At 40.2% G+C, this 27782-nt stretch overlaps 1 protein-coding gene across 9 annotated transcripts in view; it reads left to right on the forward strand.

Annotated features, from left to right (window-relative positions):
• Positions 1-5748: 5748 nt before the first annotated feature.
• CDK5RAP2 (CDK5 regulatory subunit associated protein 2) overlaps positions 5749-27782 on the forward strand; it is an 88770-nt gene continuing 66736 nt past the window's right edge. For 4 of the 9 annotated variants that reach the window (XR_012676755.1, XM_075170410.1, XM_075170411.1 and 1 more), the window contains exons 1-12: positions 5882-6130; positions 6306-6373; positions 8153-8220; positions 12850-12960; positions 14402-14478; positions 15823-15946; positions 18337-18488; positions 20521-20683; positions 22113-22166; positions 22592-22711; positions 23318-23410; positions 25149-25367. Coding sequence is in view for 8 of the 9 variants with exons in the window: in XM_075170410.1 (XP_075026511.1) it covers positions 6078-6130; positions 6306-6373; positions 8153-8220; positions 12850-12960; positions 14402-14478; positions 15823-15946; positions 18337-18488; positions 20521-20683; positions 22113-22166; positions 22592-22711; positions 23318-23410; positions 25149-25367 (1302 nt within the window). In the remaining variant the exon portion in view is untranslated. Of the gene's footprint in view, positions 6131-6305; positions 6374-6863; positions 6964-8152; positions 8221-12849; positions 12961-14401; positions 14479-15822; positions 15947-16147; positions 16351-16385; positions 16492-18336; positions 18489-20520; positions 20684-22112; positions 22167-22591; positions 22712-23317; positions 23411-25148; positions 25368-27782 lie in introns of those variants that run through there. The other 5 variants (XM_075170414.1, XM_075170418.1, XM_075170412.1 and 2 more) reach the window with 5 other exon arrangements.

Raw genomic sequence — 27782 nt, forward strand, 5'->3', positions numbered from 1 at the left:
GGTGACCAAGGGGAACGGTGAGGGCAGAATGTGATATTGCACATAGGCCTGAGCCGATGGAAAAGCTCCCATGGCCTGCTATGGGCCTGGGTGAGGTCCCGTAGTTTAGGTAATAAGTTTGGCTGATTCAGAGCAATGTTACTTTTAGTTGTAAAACGGGGGAGGACTGGAGGAGAAAATCTGGATATTGCTAATCCTCGAGTTACTCATCAAACTTTTAAAGAGCAGAGTGGTGACAAAATAGAAAGTTTCCTAAAAATTGTAACTATTTAGTAGTGCTGATTTAGTGATACGCTTGCACTTGGTCACTTCATAGGGTGGGGAAAGGTAATTTAGGAAGTGTTAGCTTCTGGAACTAATGCTAGCAGACAAAGTGAAGGACAGATTGTTCACTTTAATGTTTCCAAAATATTTTAGTAGCTCTTTTAATCTTTGCCACGAAACACCTCTTCCTCAAATTTTGGTATGACCGTAGGCTACTTTGTAACAGGAATAGGCTTTGATTTTCCTCTCACTGTAGAAATAATGACCATCTGCAAAACCAGCGTGTGAGCTCAGATGCTGAGCCTACCACAGCACAGGAGGCGTTCGCATCTGGGCTGCTTCTGACCTCCAAATCACTCTGAACGCTTTGCGTTTGAGCCTCGGGTTTGAAAAGAGGAGGAGGTCAGGATGCCTTACAGTCAGCCTGCAAGGGAGGGTGGTACAGCCATGCTGCTGTCTGTGGGTCCCACCCCTGGATGAAGGGATCTAGACGGCCCCCGTAGATGTGATGGGAAGCTTGGCTGGGCAGGGGGGACCTGGCTGCCCAGGTTTGGACAGCAGAGGAAAGCACAGGATGTTCTTTAGCAGGGACTGGAGCACAGCAAGGATGTGGCACTGGGACACTGCTTGTCGGATGGCAGAATGACTCGGCAGGAAAATACCATCCACCTCCAGCCACAGAGATGGTTCCACTTTGGCATAGAGGAACAACATTTATAAAAGGAGATCGATGCCTCGGCAAAGAAAGAATAAACAGCTTTGTGTTCGACTTTGGTGATGTGAGATTAGATCTTCCCTGCTCTCTCCATCAGTCATGCAGCTGTCCCCTGGGCACCACAGGAGGTGAGGAAGAAGCTGAGTTACTTATATCTCCAGTCAGCTTAGGCTGTCATTGTATTTCGAGGGGGTGCAGAGCTAAAACACCTCTGCCAGGGTACCAAAGGCCACCAGGATCTGCCTGATGAAGCTTCCCAGATGTTGAGGTTTGCCCTACGCCACGTTGGGGTATGGGCAGGTAAACCAGAAATGGACTTTCAGGGCTGCACTGAGGCCCAACTCAGAAGCTAGCAAGACAAGGGGAAGGCGTCTGGGTGACTTCTAGGGCTGACGTGGCAATACAGGTAGACGTAGCTTTCCTGAAGGGCCACCATGCATCACCTTCTAACCGGGCATGCTGCTGTCTGGCTGCAGTGGTGTGGCTGTTGTGGAGAAAGGCAGTCGGTTGCATGGTACGGTAGCTGTAGAGCATAGAGAAGGTACGACAAGGCAGGTGAGGGCTGGGTGAAGGTGGGAGAGCTCTCAAGGCACGATCCTCGGGGTCGTGAGGGCCCTGTGGATCCAGCTGGTCTGGATGGTGTGAGTTCAGTTCCACACTCAAGTAACTGCAGGCAAGAGGATATAATGGAGCGGTTAAAGGGCAAAAAGCAATGATGTGTCAAAGGCAGCCTGGATGGCTCACAACTTAGGAGAGCATTTGGTAAGCACAGAGTGCAACAGACATGCAAAAATGTGATTGGGTTAGTGTGGATTAGATGATCTCCAACCTTATGAACCACTGTAGCTAGAAATAACTGCGTGGAGCGCTAGCCCTGGGGAGCTGTCAGGAGATGTCATCCATTGGAATGGTAATTCCCTTGGACAGACTGAGCAAACTTAGCATGCTGGAAGCCATTTATGAAAGAGGAAGGGATGTATTCAGCATCCTTCGGGTATCCTGGGCCAGTGAACCACTGCTATACAGCATCTTTATCTCAAATGTTACATGCACTGTAAACGTGGCAGAAAGTTTGCACAGTCTCCTTTAAATAAAGGGTATAAGATTGAATCCTAAAAATATGTTTCTCTTTAAAGTGAAGTTTTAAAATGAGCTCCCACAGGACTCTGCTCTTCATGTGTCAGAGGGATGGATTAAAATAAGAAAAATGTGGGCCTTAAAAGTTGTACTTGCTCCCAACTGAAACCCATCAGTCTTACTACACATCCAAATAAGGCGTCTCCTAAGCATATGCTATGCTTACAAATGCATTTCTAAAAAAAAAAAAGTGTATGATTTGAATATATGTCAGAATTTATACAGAAGAATGTTATTTAAAATGAATAAAAATAAATGTATATAATTTGTATCTATGCCACTTGGATATTTGCATTTGTTTTTTGTTCATTAAAGTTCAGCAGGAGTCTTTCCACTGATAGCAACCAGAGCTGGATCGAAACCTAAAGGATTGAATCTGATCTCATCCCAGTAATGACATTTGTTCCAAGAGAATTATTCCTTCATTATACGCCTGTATGTGAGATGAGAACCATGGCACAAAAATGTTTTTTACCATCAGATATTCATAAGTCCAGTTGACATTCTGTGTCAGATAATCCATCTAAAAAATGAGCCCTATGATCTCTTGTATCTGCTTATTAACCACTCCAGCTTTCAGCTATTTTCATTAACATGTTTGGTAGCTAGACAGTCAATGCGTATTTTCCCATTATTGTCTGCAATATTCACATAGACATATTTTGTCAGAGATGTATGCAGTCGTTAAAAATGAAACCTACAGAGCAAAGCTAGAAATTGGAAGAGGCTATTGTATCAGATTTTTCTTCATGACCACAATGGGTCTTTCAAAGGCAATTTATGTTATCAGATACTCTGAAATCCACATCCGTGGCGTAAACCATTTTGAAGAGTTCTGGTAGTGTCTGAAAAAGGACCTACGGAAAACTCGCATTTCTTTCTCACTTGTCAGTGTTAGGAAATTGACTTTTTTGGTGCAGAAGCAAATACAAATGCTATAGGCTAGTCTTCCCCGCTGAATGTTATGTCTAACTCTTTCGCCCTTACTAAGCAAAGAACTTGAAGAGAGGTAAGTCAGCATCAATTAAGCGAGCACTTAAAACTAAGTGTTCATTCAAATGTTTAACTGAGCCAGAGCTATATAAGCAAGGGCCACACTGGTGAAATTCCAGGGAGTTTATTGAGACCTGATTTGCATTAGCAGAACAGTTTGATTGTGTATGAATTAGCTTAGGAGGAGTTTTGCTCTGAACTGTAATAGGAGGAGGCATAACTGAATGCCGAACCAGGTCCCCAGAGTAGGGACTTGAGAACAGGACGGCAAGGAGGACCCGTGCTCATCTGACGGTGACATCCGTCCTTGTGCCGCCACCGCACTTCAGGCGCAGTGCACTGAGCAGCTGGCTTTCATCCTGCTCCTTGGGAGTTTGTGGTCAACTCATCCATACCATTACACTCACCGTAAGTATTTCTCTCCTAGACTCCCTTTAGTACTTTGTTTCCGAGGTGGTAAGGATCTCAGACTGCCTTGTAAAGTAGGAAAGCGCCATTCCAATCTGGCTTCCTGGTACGAGGATTTAGTATAATCTCCCCAAATGTACTACTAATTAAGATAAGGTTAAACAACATTAAGCAGATTATCAGAAGGCAAGTTGTTAACTGCTTCTAAACGATACATTTCCCAGCCCTTTCTGCCCCTTGCAGCTTCTTGGTGCTGCTGGAGATTTTAAAATATTGGGCAGTGCAGTAACCCAGGGAAATTTTCCATCATGTCTGTGTGTATATACATGTATGTATCTATATGGCTTTGTCCATCAGACAACCATTTCATGAAGCGATGAACTTAGCAGGGAGAGCCCTGCTGACTTCCTTTCTAAAGATAGTATGTCGGGACATGAACCGTGGCTCTGCAGACACAGAGGTGCTTTACCAGCCCATAGCACACAAGCAGTGAATGATTTGCGCTGTACTTGTGGCTGATGGATGCTGATTTAATGGCATGCATCAAATACGTAACACCTTACTGTAACCTTAAACAAGAGCAAATAGGTATCCTTTCAGTAAGTGGGCTCCTTCATTTTATGAAGGTCTGCTCTGTAAACATGTGAAGCCACATTTCAGACTGGCTGATCAGATCCTGGTGCCATATGGCAGACCTGATTTTGCAAACTTAATTTCAGCTTGGCAGAAGGTGAGGTGCTGCAAAAGGGGACCCGGCCACGTAAGGTGACAAACGTCTCCCAAGGGCAGTGGGGGAGTCGAAGGGACCAGACATCTCTAAGGGTCGTCAGATCCCAAGTGCAAAGCGTCAGGTGTGTCCAATTGGATAGCAGATGAGATTAAGAGCTTAGTTGTGCCAAGTACTTCCTGGCATTTCCTGGCAGTTTGGGGCACAAACAGCTGCTCCGCCATGCACTTGTACACCCAAAATTGAAAGACAGAAGTAGGGATGGGAAGCCCACCGTGACCATACACATCCAGTGGTTGCAATGGCTGCTACCACCAGTCTAGGGCATTTTACAGGCTTACAACTTTCACCTGTTTTTAACAGAGAGTAGAGCTGGAGCAGGTACCTGGAGAAAATGGAGCTAACGGGGCACCGTGACAATTTGGAATAATAAACCCACAAAATTACCATGGCCCATGGTCAGCCCTTTTCCACGTCCTATTTTCTAGCCAGATCATAGCGAGTAAGTGAAACGTGACACATGGTACCGAAGAGGAAACCAAATCTAACACTTAAGCACATGGTTACTCCTGCGGGCAAGAGCCAGGCGAGTGTCTCGCTGGAACGGAGCTTTCTTGCGTTACAGGTAGTGCTGAGAGTAAGTCCTAGCACCATGCCCCAGCTGAGATTGTAAATATTGCAGGAAAGTATTTCAATCCTACACACAGGTTTCCAATAATGAATTAAAGAGGGTGAAGAGCATGAGAGGAAGGTGAGGTTTGGAGCTCCACCTGCTCCCGGCACGGTCACCGCAGGGGGGCCCTGCTCTGCGCACACCCCCAGGGACAGTGGCGTCCAGAAGGGGAAACAATGGCAGTATTTAATTCAGTTTAGCATTTCCAACTGTCGATGTTCTGAAATGTTCAACACAATTGCATTTTCTCCCTGAAAAAGAGGGAAAACTGCAATGCTTACATCTTCGCTTTACAAAAAAACCCCGATCGTTTCAAAATCGGCCTGTTTCAATGCAGGGCGGATGATGATAGCAGCTGGCTTCCCAGATTTCCACCCCTGCCAGTTACAAAGAATAGTGACTAGAATTTGAAACGAAAGCGTAATTATTTTTCTCTCCAAGTCTGATGGTTTGGCGCCTGGAGGACATGGAAACAATCAGCTCCAGCGGCTCTGCCAGGCCTGGCAGGAGCCCGGGGTCCCGGCGCACCCCAGCAAAAGCCTCTTCCAAACGCGTGTTTCTTGGAGCAGGGCCCGAAGCCACCCGGGGAGAGGCGGGGGCCGCTCCTCACCGCCACCCTCCTCGCCCCGCTGTCCTCCCGCCCCAGCTCCCGCCTCGTCCGGGCCCTTCAGGCGCCTCGCCTCAGACTCGGAGGAGGGCGCCCCGGTTGCCCTCAGCAAAGATGGCAGCTGTGCCCGGGAACGCCCCGCTGTGTCCTCAGTCAAGATGACAGCTTCACATCGTCGCCTGTCCTGCTTTGAAAAAGATGGCGGCTGGCGGGCGTCTCCGTCGCTTCCCTCATTCGAGATGGCGCCCGACGGCTTTCTCTCCCATTGCCCAGCTGGCAGTCGCCATCATCCCCCGCCCCACTCTGCCCTCAGCCAGCCAGCGCCTGCCAGCCCAACTTCAGCCACCGCCCGCAGCAAACATGGCGGCTTCCCTTCAGTTTCCATTGTGCCCGCCTCGTACGCTCTTCCGCGGTGGCTTCAGCGGCTTCACCTCCGTCGACGCAAAGATGGCGGAAGCGATTGCGGCCGTTTGAATTCCAGCGAAACCGCCAAAACCGCGCACAAAGGAGCCGGAGCTCTGGCCGCCGGCGGCTCCCGCCGGCCGGCGGCGCCATGGACTCGCTGCCGGGGGAAGACCTGACGCTGCCGGTGGTGTTTGAGGGCAGGTAGGCGGGCGGGGCCGTTGGGCGGGGGCTGGCCCCGGGCTGAGGCGCCGGGCCCGCCGCCCCCCTCCCCGCCGGTGCGTGTGGCGGGGCTGGGCCTGCCGGCCCCGAGCGGGTCTCGGGGGTCGACACCGCCCTGGGCTTTCGGCTCCTCAGTGGTGTCCTGCTCCTTCCTCAGCGTCAGTGTCTCCCGGCTGCCAGACGTCTCCCGCGGGGACCCCCAGCCCGGCCCGGCCAGCGAGGAAGGTAAGGCCGGGTCGCGAGCGGGAGCCCCCCGGTTAGCCCCCCGCGGCCCCGGCAGCCCGGCACGGCGCCTCCCCGCCTGGCCCGGGGGGCCGAGCCCCTCACCGCGCCGGCCCTGCTGGCGGAGGAGCCCCGCCCGCCTCTGCGGGGGGCTCGGTGCTTCGCGAGGGGCTCGGAAGCTGAGGAAAAACCCTCATGCCAGAGGAAAAAAGGCAGAAAATGTCTTTAAGTGATGCAGCTTTTTGTAAGTCACGGCTTTTTCAGACTACAAACCGGCAGCAATTCCTGCAATTGCTGCTGTCCGCTCTGTTCCCTGTGGTCATTATGGCTCTGAGTCTTACATAAGACGATCAGCGGTTTTGCGGAGCCTGTACTTAAAATACTTAGAACATCCAGCAAGGCGATACTACTGTTTCATCTTCTGCTTAGTTTTAGGGAAGTTGCGTGCTGTGTATCATGAGGTGTTCCAGTTCAGCTATTGAGAGTTACTTCCTGCCCGAAGACCTGATCTAGGCGCAGTATCTTTGCTTTTATCTATTTGTGCATTAAGAAGCCTTCCTATCTAGTTCCTGTTGAACAGAAGCTGTAATTCAGTATGTTCTTCTGTATGATGACCATGTAACTATGTTCGTCTTCAGGTGTGGGAGACTTGCTTGAAACACTTATTTTAAAGTGAAATGGCTGAATAGTATTATTTTGAAACCTTCTATCTGTGTTGTTAATTGTTCCATGTTCTGTTATGTAAATTTGAGGTGTATGTTTTTGATTTCTCTTTATGCATGCTTGTATCCAGCAACGTAACTTGGCTGACTTCATTGTATAGATGAAGTAGGTAACTGAAACTAAGACAAATTAGATGGTTTACCAGGAAGATCTGTTTGCTCACGAAAGGAAGCAAATACAAGAAACAGACCAGTGCTGCAAAATAACGTTATTGTATTCTGCACGTTCTCTAGGAAAGCTGTCTTGTGAAATCACTTAGAACGTCAAGATTTAAGAACCACTGACTGGTATTCTTTGGGTTATTTTAAAGACTGCTCTGCATAGTTGCATAACAATTTTGGAACTACTTTAAATGAAATATTTTCATTTAGTTAGCATGAGAGTCAGTCTGAGTCCTTAGTACCTCTTCTTTACATTTAGGATGATGTATGTGCTACATGTTTTATACAATCTCATTATTCTGATTAAAAGTTTACTCTCGCAGATTTGAATGGAAATAAGTTATGCAGTCCTGTTAAATGTGGCTGTTACAGAATGTGTGTGCAAACAGAACTTTAAGTACATGTACATTCAGGAGGGATTATATTTTAGATACATAGATACTGGCCATTTCCTCTGTCCGTGGTTTCCCTGAGTCTAAGGTGGAAGCCTGTCCAATGACCAGTAAGATACTGAAAGATTTGAACTGCTTTCTAATAGTTTCTAATAGGACTTAATTCTAATATGGGAGTCCTTTGTAGTTGCTCTGAGGACTTGTTCTTGCAAGTGCACCTGGCATAGCCTAATTTCAGTGTACATCTTGGTTTAAATGGGTGATGTTGGAATTTGGGAGCTGAAGTGATAGACGACTTACTGTGATCAGAAAGAAATCTAGATACTAACTACTTAGTAGCACTAACACGTGATGTAAGCAAGGGGCAAAAAAATGCCTCCCTCACTTCCCCAAAGGTGTTGTACTTTTATTATGTTTAGATTAACGTAGGCCTTTGCTGTTTCCAAATTGAAGCCTAGCTTAGAGATTCCGCTGTCTGAACTTGCTCTGTCTTCTTAAATGTCTAGTGTTACCAGATGTGGCAGAAGATACAGTCTCACCAACTAGAGCTCGGACCATGAAGGACTATGAAAACGTAAGCAGACTTTTAATATAAGACTCGGTGACAGATGTATGGCCAAGATATTTCTAACGTGCTGGCTAAAGTATTGACTCTCTGGGTTAGGTTCTTAGTCAATCAACACAGATCTGTTGGAGGTGTGACCAGCTGGCTGTCTGTGCTTTAAGCCTCCATTTCTTAAGTATCGCTTTCAAAAAGAGAGGCAAAAATTTGTTGTTGAGACTAGCCAACTTCTGCTCTTAAATTGCAAAACAAAAATTGGCACTCTCTGCTCAAAAGTTCATGCAATCACCAGAAACATAAGGACTTGGTTTGCAAGTCTGCAATTGATTTATTTCAGGGAAGCATCAAGTTTATTTTCGTTTAGACTAGTACAGGATTTGGCTTTTTAATTCATCGACTGCTGTATAATACCTTTTACCTTTATATTTATGTACGACTGTGCTTAGAATACTCTTGTTGTAAAGATCTAGTATCATTGTGACAGTTCTGTAGATAAAACTGCTTTTGGCACTTACTAGAATATAAAGGAAAACATTAGATTTTTTTTCTTAATTAATAATTGTATAGTTGTGTAATAATTAATAATTAATAATTGTATTGGTTATTTAAATTGAATAAGCCAATTGTTTATAACTGCTGAATGATGATTTGGTTGGGATATGCCTGTGTTGCAGGACAACTCCCCTGTAAAAAGCTTTAAATTGTTTAATTCAAGTTCTTATGATTGCGTGAAGAAACCGTAGAGGGGAAAGCAGTCAAAAATCTCTGAGATGACTGCTGCAAATAAAGGCTGTGGCTTGCTATCTTTAGGGTGTGTTCAAGTGTCTGCAGTTTTTAATGTGCTTCTGTAACTGCTGTTACCTTTTGTCGCATTGTTATGTTTGAAATGAGAGTTTCTTCTAAACTCTTTCAGTTTCTTGTGACCTTATATCCCTCTGAGGAGAAAGCTCAGAATTTAAAGCTTGCTTTGGAAAGCGCTGGTGAAGGATGTTTTTACAGTCTGTATCTATTTCACTTTCTCTTTTGTTTTTGTGTATTGGCTGGGGTAGAAAGGCACTGCCTTGGCATTAGTATGTGCTTAAAATCTTTTACTGTGATATGTGCCAAAGACCTCAGTCTAGAATATACATTCTGCAAGTAGTTTATTATCTGCAGTGTTCGTTTGCACAGGGGAAGAAGTTGTAGAAGGGAGGAAAAATCTATTGTTGTTTGTTCTGTGTGATGTAGAGGAGAAAGGGTCTCTGGCTTCCTGCTACATGCGGACCCCTTATGTTAAACTGAGCTGTAAAACTTCTCACGGGCTTTTACGGATGCCAGCAGTATAATGAAGCTCAAAAGTCCATTCAAGTGAAGGAAGGAGAATCCATTAAACACAATTAAACATAGAGATATTTCTATAACTTCTGTTTTTGAGTCTTGAAGATTGCTAGTAGCTGGAAGGCTAACCTTGAGAAAGGGAGCATTTACTTTCTTTGTCCTTTTACGATTTACCAAGCATCCAGTAGTAGCTGCGTTTAGATGTGCTTTTGGACTGACATCGTAAGGCTGTTCGTATCCCACTTTAAAACAAATATAAATTAACGGGTAAAGTTCCTGATATTTCCTGCTTGGAGATGGTTTGTGTGTATGTATATATTACTGCATGGATTTGCTGATTTTTGAGGCTATGTTATTTATACAGGATATGAGAAGGAAGTAATGAAAAGAGTGGGCTCCTTGCCTTGCAGCTCAGAGAGAACAGGATGGATGTAATGATCCTTGACTGGGCTAAAGGGTGGATCCGTGTAGAAAAGGTCCTTTTATGTTTAGACCTGGAGAAGATGCTGAGCTAGAGATGTAGATTTTCTTTTTTTTTTTTTTTTTTTCAGTATTTATGGTGTGTCCCACTTTCTTGCAATATGGGGGAGGGGAAACCACCTTGTAATAGAAAATGTAATTACATGGGCAAAGTGAAAGCCATTTTTAATTGAGGACCGCATTATGTTTTATTAGATATTCATCAATAGAAAAGATGATTGGTATCAAGTTAGGGAACTAAGTAATAATATTTGTGGGTTTTTTCTTGTCTCCCCAAACCCACTTAGTTAGAGTTTTGCTGTCTTGTAGAATGGCCTCTGCTGGCAAAAACTGTGTTGTGCTGTGAAAGCACAGCCTCTGCTGACAGATCCCATTTTGCATAGAAGTGGCTCTATGCAGGCTTGAAAAGGAGCTAAACCAAGCTAGGCAAGTATTATTTGCTACCATGCTGTCCGTTCTGGGGAATATTCTGTGTAGAGTGTATTGCATTGTCCTGTTTTTTCAAGAAGTGTCTGCTATTTCTCTTCTTTCATTCCTTTTTTAAATACAGAAATCAAAATGCATAAAGGAATTAAGGCCGAGTCTTTAAATGCATAAGTTTAGAGGATTGCCATTAAAATTCCTTTGTAGTGTGAACCTCTTCACATTTTACAGGTTGTCTTTCATTAAGCTTTAACTTCTTAATTGTCGTCTGCCTGAATTAACTTTCCTCTGAGAAACTGAATGTTAGAGGCGACATTTCACTTCTTGGTTTATGATTGTGTAGTCTGTAGTTTTGTTTGCCTTTTGAAAATCATACCCTTAAGTTCTTTGGTTTAATTCTATTGCCACTGAAATACATATGAGTAGAATTGAGGAATGCTGAGTTCTTTTGAAATCATTTTTTCCTTTTGACTCAGAAATGTATTGAATGTGTGAAGACTGACTAGAAGTTTAACTGATACAATTTCAGAGTGTCTTTGGCACTTGGACTTTCTCTGAATGAACAAACAAAGACTAGCTATTAGGAATGATCTACTGACAGCTTAAAAAAAAACCCCAACCCAAAACCAAACGCACAAACCAAACCAAACTCTGTAAGGTCTGCTCTCACTAGTTGAACATAATGCTGAACTTGCCAGCAAGACATGCAGGATCTATCCCAGTTCTGCAGCTTTGCTTCACTTAAGAAATCTTTAATTTCTTTGCTTATTCTCAATAAGGATTTCAGTTTTGAGTAATATTCTGCATTGGGCTCTGTGACTTGAATTGAAGTATGAAGTTGCATTGTTTTCATACTTACATCTATTTGAATGTTCCGAAATAGTCATTCCAGTTACTCAAGGTACTCTGTGATATTCATGAGGTATCATGCTTTAAACAGTTACAACTTGCATAGTTCAAGTTTATATCCACTACTGTTTGTGGTCATTCAATTGGAATTGTAGGGAAACAAAGATGACGTTAAATGTATGTATTGCCACTGCTTCTAAAGACAGGCTTCTTTAGGATGTGTGAATGGGCCACAAAGTTTGTGTAGTCAAGCGTATTTTCAGTTGCTTGGATGATATTTACTTGTGTGAATAATGACGAGGCATCTAGCTGGGCAAAGATTATTAAACTGAAGAATTGGTTGCAGATGCAGGTTCTGAAAATAGTCTTAGGTTTCACAAGCCAAATATTTTAAGAATTGTATTGCTAATAATTTTTACAAGTGGCACTATACTGTTCTGGAAAAGCCTACATAAATATTTTATTAGTAGCTCTGTAACATATTAGATTTTCTTTTGCTGAAAGCATCTGGCAGGGGACACGAGTCTTATTTGAATGAATGTTTTATGCTTAGTCTCTTAAAAAAAAATTAGAAGGAGACTCCTTTCTTTAATGAAACCATCAATTATGTTACTGCTTCTACTAAGAAGGTTAAAAATCATAAGCAATTTTTTCACAAAGAATTGCACTGTGAAATATGGGATGGGATAAAGGTTTTATTGTTGTTCGATTGGGCTCACATGCCTTTTGTGCTTGTGGCTGTTCTTCCCATGAATAAGGCTACCAGCCCAAGCTTTTGCCAAGAAAATACTTCTGTTTCAATGTGATGCCTTATATTTTGTTCAAGTTCTGTTTTACAGAAGAAAGAGGACTTAATATTTTTAGATTTTAAAAACTCTCTTGGATTCTTTTTGTGTAAAGTCAGAAAATGTTTTATTACTTAAAGAAGGATTATTCTAAAGAGCGCTGTCTGCACAACAGTATGTATTATACATTTTTAAACAATACTATTTTATAATTGTTATTTGCTTAAGTGCTAGTGTCTTAGAGTTTTGCAGGGCTAAAAATAAACACAAGCTGAATGATAACATCTTACACAAACACACAAAGGTTATGTGTGTGCCAATGTGCCTATATATCTTAAATAAAACAAAACCAAAAACAAACCCCAAAACATTCAGAAGGGGTAGGCTGGAGTGGGATTTCTTCTTGTTCAGGTGAGGAATGGAGATGGGGGGAAAAAAATGTTATGGCTGGGATGGGATGGTGGTAGAAAAATATGTTCTGTGATACGTGCTGAAGCTGGAGAAGGTGGAAACCTGTTGAAGGGCTTGGACTATTTGCAGCTCCCTGGGTGACACTATCTTGGAGGGAAGGATGTTTCATTTTGACTTGGGTATCATATGCTTCACAATTTGAATATATGTGTGTGTATATCACCCACACATATGTACCTGTTTAACCAAGTCCAGTGGGTTGAATTCTAATCTTGCACTGTGGAGAGCAAAACCAAATGATAGCAGTTTTCACTCTTTATTTTACTTGGTCTGAAACACATGACATAATTTGCTCATTTTCCTTCTTATTTCACAGCAAATCACAGATCTGAAAAAAGAGAACTTCAACCTGAAGCTTCGTATATATTTTCTGGAGGAGCGAATGCAGCAGAAGTTTGATGGTCCCACTGAAGAAATATACAAAATTGTATGCATTTAGAATAATTTAATAGAATTATATATCTTTTTGAAGAGTTTGTTTTGTGGGGAGGTTAACGATTTTACTCAACTTTTGAGTCTTTTTTATTGTTGGAAATTTTGGTATGATAACTTTTTTATTCTGGCCTAATCCTTTTCAGTAATAACTAAATTAAAATGACCTTTATAAGGTATGGAAAAATTAGTTTCAAATGCGTGAGTGTCCGTAGTTATGGGACAGACTAAGAGATGTTATGTTTCCAGTAAGTGGTTATGAATCTTCAGTAGTTGTGCTACTGAAATCATATACTGAATGGGGAATAGAAGCAGCAGCACGCTTCCCCTGAGTTTGGTATGTAGTTATTCTGCTTTCTACTGTTGGGCAGTTCAGTTCACTCCTCTATTCTTTCCTGGGTTTATCAGATGTCAGGATAGCTACTTGGAGGTTTTTTGGGCACTCCAGCTCAAAGTTGCTTCCTTTGAAGCATGTAGATAAAGTTGTATTAGGGTTGTGTATAGCTTCTAGTTTTATTGCTCTAAATTGAAAGAATGTGTATTTGTACAGGATTCAGGAAATCTATTTGATTCCTATGTCAGTTTGTAGAAAAAACTGGTATCTTTTTAAGTTGGAAGAAGGATTTGAGTCAAGTGGTATGTCTTGTATCCTCGTTGTTTCAGGTTTACAGATGATTGGAAGCATTTCGTAGGCCCTTTGGTGGTGCCTGCATTCTAGAAGGGAAAAGAAGTCATTTTGATAGTGCAGTAGCATGTTATTTATAACAGATGCTTGCATCGGGTCTCTTTTCTGTAATAGGATGGAAACTTAAGTCTCTCTTGATGCTTGTCGCAGTAGTTAAGTACATTGATGTTTAGCTAGGTTGTGGTTTCAACTGAATGTTGCTGATTGGTCTTCTGTCCTGGTCTTCTACGCTGGTGTCTGTCTTGTAATTGCTAATGTATTGAAATGGCATCTGTCAACTTGCAGGCCAGGTAGTTGTTTGTACAGTGTGTGCTTATGTCATGAGTAGTTTTCTCAGGCTATAACAAATAATTTTAAGATTGTTAAAAACCTCGGTAGTTGATACAATCAATTTTTTAAAAGAAATTGAAAAGCAAGTATCTCATAGCTCAAAGGAAAACTGTGCATGGAAGCCCTAGAAACTCCCAAGTTGATCTGCACTACTCCCCATTATAGTAGTTAAGTGTGTATGCGTGCGTGTAGGGGATTTGTCTTGCTTGGATACAGTGGTCCTAAATGCTTTTTGAGATTTCTGAAACTCTTGAACTTTGCAAAATATGTCTTTTAAAAGCTAAAATGTCTCTAGTCTATTCTTAGCCCAATGACACTTTATATTTGCTGTCCAAGCAAAAAGTAATCTGTACATTGCCAATAACTTTTGGGTAGGGTGACCTCTGAATTCTCTCCAGACACATTCATTCTTTTGTCCTAGAACATCGAGCTGAAAGTTGAGATAGAAAGTCTGAAGCATGATCTGCAGGAGAGAGAGAAACTACTCATCAAAGCCTCGTAAGTACTAGTATATTTCTCAACGTCTGTTACTTAGGATTTCCAAGATCTTGCTTCTGTTTGCTTTTTCCTGATGTTTTAGGAATATAAGGATCTCAAAGTAGCATTTTAAGGGTGCTTATCTAGAAATTGCTTCATTTGTTACATGTGTGAACTGTTGAACGCACAGTGATGTTAATGTAGTTATACTGGATGGTGAGACTTTGATATTATCCTTCCTTCTACTGTACTTTTCAGTTAAATAAATGATCCCCTAGTTGGGAATGGTTTAGCATTCCTGTTGTAGAAGTTAAGCTAAGAGCTTAATTGTCTGAACAGGTGAAATTTTTTTTTTTACAGCACTGGATTGGGAAGACAGTACACAAAACACTTCTCAGTAAGGCTGAGAGCGCAGTTCAGAAATAATCTAGAATGAATTTTGTGGTTTTTAATGTTATAAAAATGAATGCACTTAAATTTCCCACTTTTCTGTTAAAACCTTTTTTCTAAATAAATACTACTTATTTAAGAATTAGGTAGTGCTACGTTGCCTTATGCGTGGGCAAGGTGGAATATGCTCTGGGGAGGGAATGGATGACTGTAAGGCTGACAATAGCCTGTTTGTTTCCTTCTAGATGTCTGGTCCAAAACTAACCCAAGCTGGCAGTGGCTGACAGCTACTGACTGCTATATGGGCCTCAGTTTCAATGGAATTTTCTTTGTGTGGCCTACATCACATGGCATTGAATTGTTACCAATTAGCCTTTTTTCAGTAGTTCAGAGAGGCCTAGTTTCAAGTAAATCCTGAGGACCAGATTAATTTTTGTTCAGTCTCTCCAGGTAGCTGTCAAAAGGTATTGCTGGGCTTTGAATGGAACCTTGCACGAGTTCATAATAGGAAGCAAAATTTAGGGGGAAATCATAAACAAGTGGTCATCCTTTGCTTAGTAAGGAAACACTAGCTGTTCTTTTCTTACAAAGTATTATGGAAAGACAATTGGAGAAGTCTCAGCAGCTGCGTGTCTTTAGGTTACTCCAATGCTGCTTTCTGTAGAAAATACAACTCTACCAAAGGCTTGATACTGTATTTGGAAGCTTTAAAAATATGAAGGAAATATTACACTTTTTCATCATACAGATAAAGTGCTTCCTTATCCACTGTGACAAGGCTTGTGTGTGGAACTCTGACTATACCACCAAAATTGCTGTATGGTGTGCAGATGTTTGTATTTAACCTTAAAGTGACAAGCAGATACAGATAAAGTGGAAGACACTTGCTTGTGCGTAATCTATCAGCCACTTGCACTTTAAATGTTTTCCACTGGGATATGCAACGGGATTTCTATCTATATTATGGTCTTTCAGTAAGGCAGTTGAAAGCTTGGCCCAGGGTGGTGATGCCGAAATACAGCGCGTGAAAGAAGGGGCGCAAAAGAAGATGCAAGAAATGGAAGAAATCCTGACTAGCAGAATAAACTTTCTGGAAGAGGTGAGTGGCCGAAACGGAAGGAATAGTTAGAAATCAGTACTGTCTTTGTACTATTGTCTGAGATTTGATACTGTGATCTACCTATATTTTCAAAATTGTTTCAGTTTTCCTGGAAAAGCAGCCAGTGCAAAACCAGACAAAAAAAAAAAAGAAGAGAAAAAAACAATGAAAGGGCAGGTGTTTTTAGCTGCTTTTGAACTGTCAAATATGAGGATAGGAGTTCTTCAGGAAATTCATGCCTGTTGGTGGTATTGAGGTACATTCAGCACAAACCTTTGATTCCTGAATTCTGGTGTGAGGAGCTATGTTTTCAGAACGGCAATCTCTGTTTAGAGGAAGAGGGGCTGGATTTTGAGCACTTCTACTGATACAGTCTCAGCTTCATAAATAGCTGAAACCACTCTGTAAGCACTCCTGTAATTTCCCATCTTTATAGGGGACCTCAGTATTGCAATAGAGAAAGCCACAGAATCTCAGATTTAAATCTCCACTCTTGTGTGTTCATTATAGGCTGAGAGAGGCCACCTACTTATGGCAGCTTCTGGGTAGGTGAACCAGTGGGTGCTTCCCTGTGTTGTGCCTGCATGCCTTACACTGTTGTTAGATTGACCTTTATCTGCCAAATGTTATTGGCTTCTGCTGTCACTGTATCACCTTTTTGCATAATATTCTCCTGTTCCACAGGGTTATTCTTAACAATGTCTTTTCTAATTCCTTCCTGTCTGTGATTGAGAGAGTTTATTCCTGTATTTATTGTTGAGCCATTGCTAATATCTTTACAGGCAAATTGCTTCACGTTTTCATCATTTTATAGTGTAAAGGCAAAAAAAAATTCTCTGTATGAATAACACGCTTCCTCAGAAGCAAGGAGAAATTCCGTTTCTTGTAAAGAACAAATTTGATATTGAATGGTCTGTGCTGGAAATGTTTGTGTCAGGTTCTAGAAGTACGTAGGCTCATGATTGTTTTGCATCATTGACTGTATGCACTTATCTGTAGGTGTGGGATTTTATAGCTGTGTTTGTGAGGGGAATAGGTGTCTGGTACTCTTTCTGGAATTAAATACAATTAGTGCAAGTGGGTATATTCCAATATTAGCTTTCCCATCCGTGAAGAATGAATTGGTCATAGAAGATATTGGTAGCAATCTCCTGATGGTATTTTCTATCAGGATGATTTAGCAGTATTCATAAAGCAGTGAGCTCCTTCAGGGAGGCGGAGGGGGGAATCTCCATGACCTTTTTTCAGTTTAGTGGAATTGGGATTTCTCAAAGCATTCTTCGTGCTATTGGATAGGTAGAGAAGTTCCTAAATTACTTATTCTGTACCAAAACAGCCAGTCAGACTGGTGTTTCTCAGATCTAATAGGCAGAAGAGCAAATGTTCTAATCTCATGGTGATAGGGTGTTTTCTGTAGCCTGAAGATAGTGTTGGCCTCTGACATTAATTTTATTGTGCTTAGGAATGTAAACACTGCAGAGTAGTATTAGTCACTTGTTTATGTAGCACCATATAATTACATAGACCCAGGTAACGCTAACAAAGATTAATTTTCTTCAGAGATTTTGATTGAAATATGAATACTGGCAGAACGGCTTTTCAGGAGAGGGGGTGAAGTCTAGTGGTGAAGGACTTTTTTTTCACCCTCCCCCAAAGAGATATGCTTTTTAGTATAAACTTGAAGGAGAGAGGGGAATTACTTTTTAGGCTACAAGGAGGCTTTTATTTTGTAGAAAGCAAAATTCAGTGAGCGCAGCAGGGAAGCTTACAATACAAAAATGAAGATCTAAAACAAATTTTATGTAGTGTATGACAAATGTGTTTTTTCTGTGGTATGACCTCTCCATGAGTTGGGTCACTAGAGGAAGTTGACTGGAATCTCTGGGTGTTATCTCTGTTTCCATTGCAGTTCAAGAGAAGAATGTCTGGTTCATACTTTATCAATTCTTGCAAAATATTATAAATGATGTTGGGAAGAGTTCCAATTAGCTACAGCGAGCCTGTGAATCTTAATTTCATCTCTGATTGAATAAAAAAGCCCTTCTTTAACCTCTTTAATTTAAGTGTAGCTATTTATTATAGCAGGAGCTCAGTGGAACAAAGCCAAATTATAATAGCTAAATCTAAAGCCTTAGCATAGGGACACTTTTGTTTCCAGTTCTGCTATCAGTTAGGGTATTTGTTTTATTTCTTTGAAACAAACTTCCCTTCTTTATGTACCACAGAAAATGGATTAATCTTGAAAACGCAGACACAAAGAGTTCAGGAGCGTTTGCAAAGCGCTTGAACTACTTGGTGAAAGTTGCTCAGTTAGAAGAAACTTCAGTGTGTGAAGAATTTTGGGAGCATTTTGTTCTTGTAGGCATCAGGATTGTGTGTTTTAATTACAGAATCTTAAAGCTGCCCAAGAAGATGTGGAAAAAGCCATTGCAATGACAGAGAAAGAGAAAGCTCTGAGAATAGCTGCTGAGCAGAAACTTTCTTCAATTATGAATGCCCCTGCAAAGGATCTGGATATGATTACAGGAGCTGAGAAAGACAGGTCAGAACTCTTGCCGGTAATGTTTCTAACCACTGGAATTCTTTACTGTTTAAAGTGTGAGGAGTTGATATAGCTTTTAATAGTTTGATCCTACCCTCAGATACATGAGCGAGTGTTACTGGCCATCTTTCCTATTCCGCTATTAAATGAACACAGCAAAGGATCAGTATGCATGTGACATGAGCACGTCCTACTTTAAAGCATCTTTGTAACTTTGCTGACTTAACCTCCTGCTTGCTGCTTTCTTGAAACCATTGCTGAATAGAACTTGACTCTGTCATTTGTGTTCACTTACTGCTTTCATGGTGTTTATGTACTCTTCGGTCCCAGTGATGTATCTGTTAACGTTGGTAAATCTAATGGGAAGAGAAACATAGTGTGTTTGAGCTTTGTGGTTTTGATTGTGCTTTGCAAAGCACTGGCTTTGCTTTGTTTGGCAGGTAATTGGAAAGGTGTGTGAGTTGTTCAATAACTTTAGGTGGGGAAAATGTGTAAACTCAAATCTCAATACTTTGGAGGATTTTTTTTTTTTAAGAGATGTAGGGTAAAATACATGCCTGGCAAGCCTCCCAGGAAAGCTTAGTTAGTTTGGGGATGTGAGCCCAGAGTGGAGATCAAAAGATCGTTATGATTGCTTATACTTTGGAGTATCCTTTCCTGTCTGTTTGTGACTGAACCTTGCAGGTAACTGTGAGTAACTGCATAATTGGTCTGCCCTAGTAACAGAAAGTTATGTTGGCCTGAGGCTTTAATTTCATAGGTTTTATATTATGGTAGGACCAAAGCAAGGTTTGCAGTGTTTTCCAGACGGTCTTTGTAAAAGCACACAGATTGAAAACTGCAATGCTGAAATCAGTGGCATAAAATTATGAAAGTGTTTCACCTTGTGTGCCACCACAGTAATTATAACCTGGCTCTCAAGTTATCTCCCTCCTTTCCCCTTTCCCTTTGCTGTTTTCCTCTTTCTATCTGTTAGTCATCTGCATGAACACAGTTGCTCTCCTGAGTGACTTGAGCTCAGAAGGAGTTATAAAACTAGTCCCTTTCAGAGGTACTTGAGTTGCCAGTTCTATAGGTTGTGTGAAAACAGTGCTTGAAGTGTGGAAACAAATTGTCAGAATTAGATCACTAAAGTAAAAGCTGTGTGGAGTGTGACAAAGAATGACTTTTCCCCCCCCCCCCCCCCCCCTCCCTCCTCCCCTCCCCCCATGATCCAGTGTTAGCAGGATCTTCTATAATTACATGCTGGTAGATCAGGGTATTCACAGGACCAGAAAAACATAGTGCCAATGGAAGAAGAGAATATTTGACTTCTTGAAGTGAATCAAATATTAATGCGCAATGCTTTAAACTTGTCTAGGAGGACTTTGGAATTCATCTGGAATTCATATTGTGTTAAAAAGATATTTTCACCATCTAGACTACAAAATACTAAGAGAATCACAGCTGGCATCTAATGCCAGAAAGTTTTCACATATAACCCTTACGTCTGTCAGAAAACTCAAGCTGTTGTTTTTATCAGTTGGAATACTGGAAGCGTCAAGATGTGTATTGACCAAAGAAGGTAGCACTGACCTAACTTTTTTTTTTTTGCTTATGTGAAACGAGCACCAGCTTAGGTACAAATATAAATGAAACGAGATACTTGAGGGACACTTAGTGATAGCACGTAAGGATACGGTGTTATATGTGCTAAGAAGTGGAACGGATTGATAAGCTTTGTGTGTGTTCTATAAAGGACAATGTAACTAAAATATTGAAGCTTAAGTGTTGACACTTGAAATGGTACTGGAAGAAAATAAGAATGAGCACTTTGCAGATAGCTCAACCCTGTTTGTTGCTTGCTTTAAAGTTACGGCACCTTTTCTGGCTTCTCTGGAGGGAGAAGGGGTTGTTGAAAGTACTCCCCTAAGTTTCACAAGTATTGTCTGGCCTCTTCACCTAGGAAAGTTGTCTGCAAGATTTACTGCAATGACTAGAGAATTGGTGGTAGATGATGCAAGATTAATATTAAAAATCTTATAATTTTTAGACTTATAGAGCAACTGAATCTCTCATTGAAAAGTAAAGAAGCTATAATTCAACATCTTGAAGAGGAAAAGTCTCAGAATGGATCTTATGATGGGAACTTATCAGCAGAAAAAATCAGAGAACTTACCATTGCTTTGAGGCATGAAAAAGATAGTGAGATAGAGGTGAGGAAACTGACTGAACAGTTATATCTTATAAATCTCATGTGGTGTAGGATTTTAAAGGCTTTGTGCATAATGGTATGTGAGTGACAAGCCAATTTTTAAAAATATTTTTCTCCACAGTTATTCCCTTCTTCCCTTCTCCATTTCCTTAACATTCATTGGTCATATTGTGGTTTGGTGGTCAATATTCATCCTTATTATCCATGCTTACCATGCATTCAATGGCAGGTCATGTTTCCCATTGACTTTATGCCTGTATTATACTGTTCAATTGCTTTACAGAGGTATATATAAAAAAATGCTAGATGCTAGTAGATCCCTCAATAGATGACATAACTTCTATAGAAGTTAAGAATGTGACTTGAGAGTTTATTTTTGGGAAGTATCTCTACTGTTATGGTCTGGAGAAAAAACTGTGGTAAGGGAGGTAGGCATAAAAAAGTCTCGTGAAATAAAGTGAAAGTCTAGCCTTTAACTTACAAAAGGTGCTAAGAGTCAGTCTTTCATTTCACTTGGATCTTAAACAGGAAGACAGATATCCTGAAAGCTGAAGTGTGGAAACAGGTCTTAAGGCTTGTTGTCTCCCTACCCCCCCACCCTCCCATTGGTTATTCAAACAATAAATTAAAGCTGGCAAAATTAAGAAAGTAATCATGGAGGCTGTCATGCTTCTGAGAAACTTTCTTCCCTTTTGTTTTGGAACTTAATATTGATCAGTACCTACACACTTCTTTTGTTTATGTCAAGAATAGACAAGAGAACCTTCCACGATTGGACTGATGAGTGGAATTAAAAGTTTTCAGTTCTGGGTCGTTTTGCAATTAAATCAATATGTGTCAGGAAAAACTACCCTGGTTTCACAAGAGTATTTGTGTGTCAAGATGAAAACAGGGTGATCTTCAATTGTTTCATAGGAGGTGGGGAGACTGTATCATCATTTTGGGATGCAGTATTGGAGGAAAAAAAATCTGATGAATACCTTTGCACAACTCCGTTTTTATATATGATTATGTTTTTTTAAAAAGTATTCTGTAACCTCCTCATGAAAAGTGCTAATTAAAATCTCCTTTCGTAAAAGCATCTTGCTGACATAGATAAATGTCACATAAAAATGCATTTTTATTAACTCGGTGAGTACAGTTGTCCTGTCGCATGGAAGAACGTGTTCTGTGGGTTTTTGTGGTGTTTAGGTTTGGTTTTTTTTTTCTTCCCTTCTTAATTTGGGCAGGCTCATACTGTGCCTGGGTAGATTTGTAAACTTCCAAGAAACAACTGACTCAATATATTCCTGCCAAAAGGCGTAGACTTTTTGTCCCTGCCCCCCCCCCAAGGGTTTTTAGCTCATTTTGCTTCATTTTAATGCTTAATGAGTTACGTTTGTCTTTAGAATGAATTTACTTGACCGTAACAACTGTTTTTTTTCTTATAGGCTATTAGAATGGAGCTTAAAAAAGAGAAAAATTCCTTTGAAAAAAAAATTCAGGTAAGTTGTAGTTTTGTTTCTGTTTCCTCGACTGCTTACAATGAATGTTGGGATCTCTTCTGTTATGCATTCATAGATACAGAGAGGCTTTGACTTGAAAGAAAGCAAAGCAAGTCCTCTGGTAAATTCTCTTTTATGTTAGATGACAGGAAGGATCACCATGTTTTTGAAACAATTTTCAGTAAAGCTGATAGGCACGCTCATCAAATATTGAAGCTGATACTCACGGCCAGCCCATGAGATTAGGTTTCTTATACTATATTCCAGGCACATCTTTAAGATGATGACTTGCATTTTGGGACTATATTTTATGTTAGTAATCTGAGTAATAAGATATAAGAACTCTGGGAGAATGTACTTATTAATGTGCAGTTACAGTATCTCTTAGTGGGAAGTTAATGCAACTTTCACATAATCTAATTTAGTCACTTCAAGAAGAGCTCCAAGAGAGAGAAAATGAGCTTGCTGTTGAAAAGAAGAATGGTTTGAAAAGGGATAGAACCATTCAAGGGCTAACTGTTGCATTAAAAGCAAAGGAAAAAGAGGTATGATGATTATGATCTTGCTGGTTTGTAGGACTATCATTGGGAGAGGAGTGTGTGCATTGTGTATGTGGCAGCGGTTGATGATCTCACTGTAACTGTTAGAAGACTTCTAGTGGGTCCTTAATCGCTGCTGTCATATCTGTAAGCAGTTCTGTTTATCTAGAGCTTTGGGTCTTGGACTGGAGGAGAGAGGAAAAAGACACTTAACTTTGTCCTTTAAGAACTTCGAGGAAAAATGTTTTCAGTTGCACACTGATTTTTTTCACTCTAAGCACCACTTAAAAGGTATGAGAAGTATGTTATGTTGTTGAGTAAGTGGAGCTGTCATAAAGACAGCTAAAATAGGAGAGGTCAACATCAGCTGAAATTCAGATTTTGTGGAAGAATGGGAAATATTTAACTTGAGTGATAGGCTGTCTAATGAGTGTTGTATAAGAAGAATTTCTTTATACAAGGTTTATTATGATGTATTTGGTGGTTTTATTCTTTAAAGTATTTTTTTTGTGTACTTGGATGAATGGATAATGAGATGGGAAAGCTATTACTGAATCACCATCCCTTGGAAATAACTCTTTCTACATAGTGTTCATTTTACTTTACTTAAAGAATGAGGAGCTTGGTTCTGAAATTGAAGACCTAAATACTTCATTGGCTAACGCAAGAGAGGCAACTCACAAAGCACACATCCAAAAATTCAAGGTAAGAAGCAAGCATTTAATGTTGCTTCCCTCATCCCTGCTCCTCCCTTTTCCATAATTCCACACAGCAGGTAGTGCTTTGTATCTTTGAAAGTAGAGGAATGGAAATTAGTTTAAAATGTTGTTTAAAAAGTTTAATTTTTCTTACTTTGAAAAAAATTTCCCAAATAAAATTATTTAAATGATAGAGCATTAAAATGTCAGATTACTTATCTTGTTTCTTGAGGTTTTTCTTCTATAACAACTCAGAATTAAGGGAGAAATGTGCAAAAGCCAAATGAGTTAAAAACAAAGACACACATAGTTGTGGAGTTGAGATGATATTGAGCTTTCTTTGTTGACCTAAGAATGTTTTGGTTGTTCTTCCAAAAGTATGATAACAGCACACTTCATGCTAGCAGAGTTGAACTGGGTATGAGATACTTGTCTGGATTTATTTATATAATAAATGTGAAACCACTGTTATAAAATAGTGGAGTGTTGTTTGTGAAAATGTGTAATAGTAATGTAGTAATGCTTTCATGTGTGTGGAGGAGAAAGGACTTTATGATGATAATTTATATATTATAAAGGTCTTAAAATGTAAAATGGGAGAAAGTAAGAATTTGATATTAAAATAGACAACATAATGTCTCTTGTAATGTTTTCCAACTCATCTAAAACTAAGTCTGATGAAAGTAGCTAATACTCATTAGAGGCAGTGGTGAATCTTCCATTATAACGTTTGTTCCTCCACTTGGTCTCTTAGCTCAGCAGGAATGGAAGAGGTTGGTACACTTGCCTCCGAAGCACACGCACCTAAAGCTTTTGTGACTGACAGTACTGTTTTTTGATTTCAGAATCTAATGGAGTAGTAATATTTAGTTCTCACAGAGCACCTTCATTTCTTCAAAAGCCATTTATTTCAATTAAGCTCAAATTTTAAGTGTGCACTGTTGAGAAAAGTATATCCTATTTCTTCTTCAGGTCGTTTTGGTCTGTGTGTGAATCCATAGCTTACGTTTGCTTTTTCATACCATGGAAGTCCTGCTTTGAAATATTACTCTAATTTTAACCCTTACATTTTTATGAGAGCTTCCTTATTTTTGAAAAGTTCTAGGTTTAAAAAGTGTGCAACTAAGCCCTCCTGTTCACAGAATCCGTATTGCATGGTGGGTGACAGAGCAAGCCTTTCTCCTCATTACTCTGCTACTTAGCTACAAACTTGAGTTGAAGGCAGTTCTCTGTGAGTAGGTCACGCTGCACAGCCCACTAATCCTGTCATCTGTGTTGTGAACTTCAGGGCGGCCAGTTGTAACAGTATGTGATGGGGAAGAACACAAATCAGACTTGCTATTTCATATAAAAAATATGCTTATGACTTGACCTTGTCTGGATTCAAACTGACCTGAAAGGAGGAAGCTTTATTGGTTCCCAAAGCTCTTATTACATAATAATAATATGATCTCATTTGCCCTATGGACTCCTTTGCAGGTCAACCTTTATCTAATTCTTAGTTATCTAAGATTTTGTTATCCTGCGCTGGATGTCATTGAAAGCTGTGTTACATTAGTTGAGAAAATTGTCAGTGTAACGTTTTCCCTGTTGTGTGGGTAACTGTCATTTCACTGTATTTTTGCACCATAATTTTGAAGTACTGGAAAGAGGTGTGGGGGAGTGGGTTTGGACGCAACAGGAGTAAAGACTTCCAGTCTCTACAAAATACCCTTATGGAACTTGAATGCTGCATTATGTTTCAGGGTGCTGAGGATTATCAAGCTCTCTTGATGGAAAAAGAGACCCTCTTAGCAGAGCTGCGTTCAGAAAACCTTACAAAGGCTGCTGAGAATCATAAACTACAAAGGAGGATTAAAAGGACCGATCAAGAGCTAAATGATTTGAATTTAGAAAGAGAGAAAATGGAGAAGGAGCTGGATGAAGCACAGCTACAGAAGAGCAGAAGTGACAAAACCATTAATGTTATTATCACTTTTTTCTTTATTTCATAAAGTTTAAAAATAATGTAGCATTTCTAGCATGTCCTTTTCTAGCAAATTTAGTTTTTTAATCTGAATACTTCCTGGAAAGGTAAATGTATTTGCCTAAAGCCAGTGTTCAAAAGAACATGGCCCAGAAGATTGAGGAAAGTTCTGGCACATAATCTGCACAGAAAAATATTTTAAAATAAGTATTGTTTTGATAGTCTTAGTTAGGTCCTAGAAAAAATCATTAGCCTTTATAAGTGGTAAGTGGTTACTATTGGTTTCAGTTTTTATAATAGGAGAGTCTGAACATGTATGACAATGTACATTTTCTATTTCTGCTGTATTTGTCTTGTTACGTGTCTATACATTATCTTAAATTACACTACTTTAATTAAACTTTCTTCTAAGTTCTAATTCCTCTAACAGGAGGAAGTAGCCAGTTGTTGCAACCTTAAGCTAAACTTCAGCTTGCGTTTTGCTGTCATAGCAGGGTCATTGTAAAGACTGTATATTTAATAATTTCTGCTTGTAAAATTCCCAAAGCACAGGATTAGTTGATCACAATTTAACATAAAAATGATGTGTTGTATCTGTTCATTAATTTTACTTGCTTCATATTCTGTTTAGGGGTTTTTATCTTGCTGTAGGCGTTTCGATAAGCGCTTCTGCTTCCAACATGCACAGCTCATGCAACAAAGTGAATGATCAGGTTTCTTCTTTTCAGAAGGATGCACCTTCTGCTGAGTGTTTGACATGAAACATACTTCTCACCTGTATGTCTTGTCACGTGGATTTTTCTAAAGTCTTCTCACCTAGAGTTCCTGCCTGTGTGCAAAGTCCGGTCCTCTTCAGTTAGGGATTAGGCTGCTGCTATGTTAGATTACATAAAAGATTAAATGAGCTTGTATTTATTCGGTGGATGTTTTGGTTCAATTATTAAATAAGGACCTTAATAAAGTAGGTATACGTGGAAATTGCTGTCCCTGCAATATCACTTAAAACCGGTAGAGGGATCTCTTTACCTACAAACAAATAAGTTGTTCTCCCCCTCTCCTGCCCTCAGTTTAATTTGCATTTTTGGTTGATTGTCAGCTGTGGTTAGGCTGCTGTCACAAAGTCTCTATCTTTGGTGTGCTTTGAAATTTCTTCAGGGTGTTGAGGTTAAGGAGAGAAAGAACAGATTGCTCCTGTCAGTGAAACAGCCACAAAGAACATATTTTATTGATTTAAAGTATTTTATATTTAACTGTCTTCTCTATTCAGAACTCTTTTCATCTTTTAGGGGAGCTAGAATATAACTCCGTATAGGAAAGACAGGAAAAATAGGACTGAGTAGGGAGTTGCCAGGGGATTCAAAGTTACTTGTATTACAGAAGCCTCTTTGGCTCCATTATGTCCAAGTTTTTCATGTAAATGACTAGCTCCTTGGGGAAAAGCGTTCCTGCCAAAAGATGAGCAGTCTTATAAAAATTATATCCCTAACCTATTTCCTACTCCTTGCAGAACAGCTGCTTCAATTTCAGAGTTGCTAGTACATTTGGATATAGCAACATTGCCTGTGAAATGTTGCCCATTAAGTAGTAGATACGTGGGAGTAAAAAAATATGCTGTGATATTTTGCTCTTTGACAAATAGAAAACCACTTGATCTGATCTGATGCAAACTTTTTATGAGACAGCCTTAAAAATTCTGTTCTATTTATGCTCTGAGATACCTATTTATCAGTGTTTCTGTTTTGTTAGAATAAAAGTAGCAAGAATGTGCCTAAACTGTAGAAAATGCCCTCAACATCTGTAATGAACTGCTGTCTCAGCTCTTCACTCACTCACAGGGAAGTTTTCAATGACTTTTCATATGCTGTAATTGGGATAATCCCAAGTTTTGCATATATCTATTTAAAAAAACCCCAAACCTAACCAAAAACCCTAGAGAGCCAGAAAAAGTACTTCTGCCCTATTACAAATCCAATTTGTCTGGAAATGATTTGGGCATTACTGTCTTGGAATGGAAGAAGGTTAAACTAAATTAATTAAGACTGCTACATGTGAGCTGATCCTCCAAATCTCAGACTGTGCCCTGTATTAGAAGTCTTCTGGAGCTGCGGGCATAGATGTCCTTGAACAATGTCCCTGCCTCAGGATGGGTGTGTGCCCTGGCTTTTTACTAGTTTTTTTGAAAGCAAAACCTCTTTCAGTTGTGTACTTTCCAGAAACTGCTGTTAAGCAGTAGTTCATCATCACTTTAAGCTCTTTGCAACAAGAAACTTTGGGCATATATTCTTACATACAATTGATGAGGAATAAACATCAACTCATCCTTAATGTTGCTTGTGTCCACCCTGTTACTGTGTCTATAACAGAGATTCAGTGCTTCTTGATTGAAGAGTTTGTTCAAATTTACATGATTAAA

This window comes from Calonectris borealis, chromosome 21, assembly GCF_964195595.1.
Source record: "Calonectris borealis chromosome 21, bCalBor7.hap1.2, whole genome shotgun sequence".
NCBI lineage: Eukaryota > Metazoa > Chordata > Aves > Procellariiformes > Procellariidae > Calonectris > Calonectris borealis.